The sequence below is a fragment of the Carettochelys insculpta genome, chromosome 3 (assembly GCF_033958435.1).
Source record: "Carettochelys insculpta isolate YL-2023 chromosome 3, ASM3395843v1, whole genome shotgun sequence".
NCBI classification, from domain to species: domain Eukaryota; kingdom Metazoa; phylum Chordata; order Testudines; family Carettochelyidae; genus Carettochelys; species Carettochelys insculpta.
Genome location: NC_134139.1, coordinates 131,199,639 through 131,207,500, shown reverse-complemented (window position 1 = coordinate 131,207,500; position 7,862 = coordinate 131,199,639). Strand labels below are relative to the sequence as shown.

Sequence of the window (7,862 nt, the reverse complement as noted above, 5' to 3'; positions counted from 1 at the left end):
ATGACGTTACCTTGGGTACATGACAGTCAGCACCTAACCAGGCTCTTTTTCACAGGCCTAGGTGACACTCTGTTTAAATCCTTGGGTAAGATACGAACTTGTGGTAATTGGGATAACCGTGGCAGACGTTTCCACTGTTCTTTTCTTCCCAGTCTTGTTTGACTCTATTGCTGTTGATTTTTAATTAAAATAAATATGCTGAAGGTGGTGGGCTTTTTAGGAATCATTGTAGCGCTATTGTGTCTAAGTGTCTGACTGGCAGGGCCTAGGAGCAACTACGTCACAAAGGTACTTTTCTACTTTTTTCCCAGCAGAGTTCAAGGCAGAGTCTGGCGCTGGAGTTGGCTGTCATGCCCAAATCTGTCACTTTTTTTTAAAATTGTTTAAAACAGCAAGGGTAAGATGGACTGCAGGGTAAAATGGGCTGGTTTGGATCAAATAGTCCAGTCGTGATACCACATTTTTTGGCTTTTTTTTGTTGTATTGCCATTGTAATATTTGCATAACTTCCAGTTATCTGAACACCTGTTACCTTGCTGGACCAGGTCTTTAATTAGGCCGTGTCTACCCTAGGTCCCAACTTCGGAGGAAGTGTGGTAAGTAGGGTGTTGGGAGATTTTTAATGAGGTGTCACGGTGCATATGCAGCACTTCATTAAGCTAATTCTCCCCCGCGGCAACTTCAAAGTGTTAAAGGGAGTAAAGGGACTTCTACTTTGGGTTAGCTGCAGCTACGTGCAAGCCGGCACCTCGAAGTGTAGCACCTCGAAGTTGCCGTGGGGGAGAATTAGCTTAATGAAGTGCTGCATATGCACCACAGCACTTCATTAATAATCTCCCGACACCCTACTTACCATGCTCCCTTCGAAGTTGGGAGCTAGTGTAGACATAGCCTTAATGTAATACAAAAACCATAATTTAGGAATAAAACAGTCCATCTTGCTTTCATTCCATTTTACCCAAAGAGTGAAAATGAAATATCTGTTAGTTAAATTAAATAATCTAATACTTTAACTCATCGATATAGCAATACTTCTAACATGTTAATTTAAAAATTAATATAAACTTAAAGTTTACAAATATATAGACAATATATTTATTGTTTATGGAAAAACTTGAAATTGTTTATCCTATGATATTGCTTTTTCTCTTTAGTTATTATTGAATGGAAAAATCCATACTTGTCAGTTTACAATTATGTTTCTGATGCAAATTAATTAAGTTGAATTCCATTTTTCCCTGTTTATAGTAATTAAGCACACAAGGAGGTCATGTGCTACAAATTCTTTCATTAGCCTCTACATTGGAATTAATAATTATGCAAATTACCATACAATGTCTGTTCTATAGTGTCATGAACAGGCAACTCCAGCAATGCATTATAATCTATTTTATATAGTTTATACATAACAGTCTAATATTGTCCCTGCTGCTCTATTAAGTGTGAAGTGTGGCACAGCCACCCATGTTTCTCTGAAATTGTGGGCTAATTATAGAGATGGGAGATGTTTTCTTTTTATCTGAGAAATTGTCAAATGTAACTTTATTACCATACAAGTAGAAGAAGTCAAGGATTCTTGTAGCTTTTGGGGGGTTGAAATACTCAGTTTTCTGTCTGCTTTCTCCAGCAACAGCATAGTTTCTTTCAGCAAAAAAGTTTTAATGAACTGCTTAATTATCTTTAAGTGCTTTGAAGAAAAAGCACCGTAGAAGGGCTACAGTAAGTATTATTGTTAACTTAGAGGCTCAAGCCGGCTGCCAGGTTTTTTTTTAATTTATTTATGTATTTATTTATTTAGTATAAAGCTTCTTTAATAAGCCAGTTCAAATGAATGCTTTTGCCTGTTGTTTTCTATTGCCATGAAATAAAAAAGTAAAAATAGGGTTATACATTATTTCATGCCAGAACTGCACTTTGAGTCTCCCATTACTATACTTCGTTTCCCACAGACCCAAAATCTCTGTCTTGTAAGTGTAATCAGTCCTTATTTTCCATTTCAACTGTGTTTGTTTGTACAAGCAATAATGTAAGCCTGTAGTTTAAAGAAATTTTTGCACAGTGTTTCCATTTGCACCACTGTGGCAAAAAGTGCTGAATTCTTGTGTATTGTTTTCTGTGCATTGGTTTCACCTTTCTCCCCTGATTTCCATTAGGTTCTGAGCTTATGCCCAAAGCTCTCTCCACCAGGATAGTGGGAGGCATTTGGTGGTTTTTCACACTTATCATCATTTCCTCGTACACTGCTAACTTAGCCGCCTTTCTGACAGTGGAGCGAATGGAATCTCCCATTGATTCAGCTGATGATTTAGCCAAGCAAACAAAGATAGAGTATGGTGCAGTTGAAGACGGAGCAACCATGACTTTCTTCAAGGTAGGCCCTTTATATTCAGTCTGGCTGAAATATGATTCTGAAAGTGAAAAAAAACTTTGATTTAAGCCTGTTGAGCAGGGATATACTACATGAGAGATTCCTACTGCAATCAATCCTGTTTAGAAAAATATCACAAGACAGCAAAAGGCACATCTTTGTTCGTACATAAATTTTCTCATGAACATGAAAAGGCAGTTTTTATTTCCTGAAATTTTCTCCTGAAATTTAAAAAAAAAAAAAAAACAAAAAAAAACAGAGCACTTTGATCTGTGGTGTGCTTTGATTTTTCTTCAAAATGCTGTGTACTGTAATGGTGTAAGTCAAAAATACTGAAGTTTATGGTCAGGCGAATCACCAATCACTGGATCTGAGTATGAGTTTTACTTGAATAAGAATAGCAAGATCAGGTCAATAATTTGATCATAGTTAATTAGATCTATAGCTGTCTAACCTGAGATATCTAGATCACAATACTGCAGGTGTCACTGTCACAGCCGTCCTGGGCAAATCTTCAGTGATCGCATTTCTGAGAATATTCAAACTGAATTTTGACTAGCTTAGACTCATATACTTTCTCCCCACCCTTCACCTTGTAGTAAGGGTGATTGAACAAACAATATAACATGCCAATTTCTAGCTAAAGTGAAGCCTGTGCTGTTCAACTGAATGGAGAAGAAATGCCACTTCTATAGCTCCATGAATTATCTAAATTGGCACAAATTGTCTATGGCACTTTACACTGGTAACACAAGAGATTCTTATGGATCCCCAGTGCAGAGACATACTCCAGGCATGGAAAATGCATATTGCTCTGGAGATCCTTAGCTGGCATCCTTGCCACTTGTGAGCAATTACAAGCCAGTACAACAAAGAACAGTCCTGAGTCTTCCCTGTATTACAGAGGGTGGCCAGAGACTTGGGGAGTGCCCAGAGTGAATTGAAGGTACCTTTATATCCCGTTGCTCAGCTGCACAAAATGTCACCATACATTAAGCTAAAAAAGCCAATAAATCATCTACTCTTATGGTAGCTATATATAGGCAAGTCCATAATTTCTGAATTCTCACTTTAAGCTTTTACCTAGAAAATAAGAAATTAATAATCTTTGGTGACTGAGAAATTTGCAAGCTTCTTGCTGCAGAGGTTCTGTTAAGAAGATTCAGAAGAGCTTCCACAGAGACTTTTTTTTTTGTTCAAATGGAGCTGAAGAAATGCATGCGACTAATTTCAGTTGGAGCTGCCTTGATGACAGGAAGTACGTAGAGCAATCCTATAAAAGAACATTCAGAAAAAGTTTAAAAATTGAAAATTTAAAGTATCAAATGATTAAAATTCCAGAATGCAAAAGGTATTTCTTGCATTACCAGAAAACACTACAGGAATTCAATGTGTATTTTTTGCCTGGTGGAAGACTTTGATATTTTACTATTTCAGATTGGAAGGCTGAACTCTAATACAGTTCCATTTTATTTTGTTGCAGTCTCTTTTTCTCCATTGTTTTTCTCTGCCCTTTGCTTTTGTTTTTCTAATTAAAAAAAATCTTCATGGCACTTTCCTTTCTTCTCCAGACAATATTTCTCCCTTTTTATTTTTGTCTCTTCCTGTCTCCTTTCTGCATATTTTCTCCAAAATATATTGGTCTTATTGTTTCCCATTCTTTACACACTTTTTACATATTCTCGTGTGCTTCTCTGTGTTGTTTTTTTGTTTGGCTCTGTATCTTGTTTTGTTTCTGATCCTTCTCACATTTCTTCCTTTAATTCTTTGTGGCTGCCTCTGTATTGCCTGCAAGAACAGGAGACTTTTTACACTCATCAGAGCAACAACTACATCACTTACACAGGGTTATTTTCCCCTCAGTGTCACACAGAAATTTGAAATTTACTAGACTTGACTTGTAAACCAATAGAAACATGGCATCAGAAAACACAATTATGTAGTGTTCTCATACGTATTTATTGCATTCTACCACTTCAGCAAGAGTGAACAAGAAAAGCAAGGTCAGAGCATTCAGTTGTTAAATTTAGGGTAAATTTTTTACTACAGTGAATATGGATTTTCAACAATGCACCTAAAGGAGTGCTCAATTTGTGTCAGAGCTTACCTGGGTAAGGTCTGGCACTGCTAGGCTTGGCTAGTCATAGCCATGGCTTGCTGCATCAGCTAAGAAGGTACCAATATTATTTGAACCATTCACTTGTTTCATTACAAATGGAGCACTGATCAAAAGGCAAATAATTTTTCAGGGAATATATACATAGAAGCCAGTGGCTCTTTTGCGAGAATCAGTCAAACTCTTCCTTACATTTTTGTGACCCTTTTGTTGCCATTTTTTGATCTACGGAAGTGGTTGCTCCCCTATATTTGGCACTGGTGAGGCCACATATGGAATATTGTGTCCAGTTTTGGGCATCCCAGTATAAAAAGGATGTGGATGTGCTGGAGCAGGTTCAGCGGAGGGTAACAAAAATGATTAAGTGGCTAGAGTACATGACCTGTGAGGAAAGGCTGAGGAATTTGGGCTTGTTTAGTTTATAGAAGAGAAGACTAAGAGGTAATTTAATAGCAGCCTTCAACTTCCTGAAGGGAGGTCTAAAGAGGATGGTAAAAAACTGTTCTCAGTGGTGTCAGATAGCGGAACAAGGAGCAATGGTCTGACGTGAAAGAGGGAGAGGTGTAGGTTGGATATTAGGAAAAACTACTTCACAAGGAAGGTGGTGAAGCACTGGAATGTGTTGCCTAGAGAGGTGGTGGATTCTCCATCCCTACAGGTTTTTAAATCTCAGCTTGACAAAGTCTGGGCTGGGTTGACTTAGTGGGGATTGATCCTGCTTGAAGCAGGGGGCTGACTAGATGACCTCCTCAGGTCCCTTCCAGCCCTATGCTTCTATGATTCTATGATTTTAACTTAATATTGGCAAGTAACAGAGAGGTATCTGTCTTAGTCTGTACTCCAACAAAGCAAAGCATCAGAAATGTAGCATTTTAAAGAATAACAAAATGATTTATTTGGTGAAGTGGATCTGACCCATGAAAGCTCATCACCGAGTAAATCATTTTGCTAGTCTTTAAAATGCTACATTTCTGCTGCTTTGTTTTGTTAATATTGGCAGTTAATGAGTAGCATTTTATACATGGTACTGAGGAGCTAAGCTTAAAAGCAGTTGAGGAATTCACAGTTTGTTTGAATCAGTAAGACCTATGGAAGGAAAGGAGCTGGGAAGATGAGGTATCACGCCAGAACCCCCTCTTGCGGTTGCACTGGGACTATCAGTAGAGGAAATATGGAGCTCACATGGAAGGGGAAAATGAAATCTTCACAATTTCATTTGATTAATTCAATATTCATTAGCCTCTTCCTTGTGAAAAGAGTGTCCCTGCTACACATGCTGTTGATAGCAATTAAGTATATAAGGAAGTATATAAGGAAGATATTTCACTACTCAGATGGATAAGGCCTATAAAATATATAACAGTGGATTAATTCACTCCCCCTTACGCCAAGGGGACTTCATTGACAAAACTGATGGTTGACTATGAGAAAATGATCATGATCTAATTTCATTTATTATGAGCTAAGAAAACACAGTCCCATATGGTACAATATGTATTTGTTGGTCCTTGGAGACCAGTTTCCCAACACTGAAAATGAGCATGAGCAAAATCCAGTGGGTGGAGATACATAGATATAAAAATCCAAATGACACATGGTGATTGTTTCAGAATACTTCACTGAATGCCCCACATCACAAAATTCTTTAATCAGAAAAGAAGGCTAATTTGCTTTAAAAATCATAATGGTAAAGACAGAAGAAGGTGAAAGGAACAATCATTTTGTCTTTTATGTAACTAAGGGGAAACAGAGAATACAGTGAATACAAATCAGAGGCTGGAGAATATGGAATCTGTAGGTATTAGTAAAGATTCTATGGCCAATAGAGTTTAGGACAGTATGAAGACTTTTTATTGTATTAGAAACAAATTAAATCTTAGCAATGGATTGGGATCAGTTATTGCATAGAAAATGCAGAAATATTCACTATTTCTTCTGTTTTGTTTTTGGAAAGAATCAGAAGATGTATTCATATTTAAATACTGATTTTGAAATGCTTTCTATTCCATTGCTAACTAGGGAAGATGTTAATCAGGAAATATGCAATTTGAATTTTTATTTTTAAATCTGTGGGATCGGAGCACCTGCATCTCTGAGTATTAAATAATTGGCCAAGACATTCTCTGAATAATTATTTTTTTAACAAAGCTCATAACACTGATGATGTTCCAGAGAACTAGAATAATGTTAATTTGCCAATTTATTAAAAATGGAACATAGGATGAACTAAGGAATTATAGATTAGTTAACCTGACATTAATCCTGGGCAAAGTCATAGAAAGACTGATATTGGATATACTCAGTAAAGAGTTAAAACATGGTGGCATAATTAATGCTAACCTACATGATTTTATGGAAAAATAGGTTGGATCAAATAAACTTGAAATGACTTTTGAGCAGAATACAAGTTTGATTAATAAAAAGGATTGTGTTGATATAATAAAGTTAGACTTTTTATGATATAATAGCACAATATATGGTCCAGATTAAATACATTAAAATGGCTAGCTAGTAAATTTCAAGAAGTACATGGGTGGTGGTGGTTTGAGTGGGGTCCCAGAGGCTTTGTTCTGACCCCCAGGCTTTTCAAAATTTTTATCAATGATCTGGAGGAAAATAGAAAATCATTGCTGGTAAAACGTTCAGATTGCACAAAAATGATGGAGCAGTAAATAATGGGAGTTGAACTATTTTACAAATTGATCTATCACTTCATAAGGTGGGTGAATTTGAACAGCATATGTTTTAATAGAGCAAATACAAGGTCATATATCTAAAATAAAATTAAGTCACACTTATAAAAAGGGAGCTCATAGCCTGGAAAGCAGTGACTCTGAAAAGGACTAAGAGGTCATGGTATATATTCAGATGAACAGGATCTTATACTGTAATGTTGTAGCCAAAACACCAATGCAGTCTTTGCACCTATAAATAGGAGATGTCAAGTAGAAGGTGGGAGGGAGTATTACCTTGGTTTTAACTTCAGTGAGACTGTTGCTGCAATATTGTGTCCGTTTCTGATGTCCACATTTCAAAAGGGGTATGGGCAGATTGAAGGGAGATCAGAAAAGTGCTACAAAAGAGATCAAAGATATGAAAAAAATGCCTTGCAGTGAGAGATTGAGTGTCTTTAATCCACTTGAGGTTAGCAGGTGACTTGACCATGGCTTACAAGTTCCTGCATGGGAATGAGATTTTTGACAGCAAGAAGCTTTTTAGTTTACCAGAAGAAAACATACCAAGATTCAATAGCTGAAAGCTGAAGTTAGCCGTATGCAGACTGGAAATAAGGCACACATGTTTACTAGGAAAGGTAATGTCATTTGAAACAACTAACCACAAGGTATAGTGGATTCTCCTTCCCTTGTAATTTTATGT

At 36.8% G+C, this 7,862-nt stretch overlaps 1 protein-coding gene across 1 annotated transcript in view; it reads left to right on the top strand.

Moving 5' to 3' along the window:
• The window catches only part of GRIK2 (glutamate ionotropic receptor kainate type subunit 2), a 610,734-nt gene that overhangs the window by 474,618 nt on the left and 128,254 nt on the right, over positions 1-7,862 (top strand). Inside the window, exon 13 of the mRNA XM_074988838.1 lies at positions 2,154-2,371. Within this exon, the coding sequence (XP_074844939.1) occupies positions 2,154-2,371 (218 nt within the window). The remainder of the gene's footprint in view (positions 1-2,153; positions 2,372-7,862) is intronic.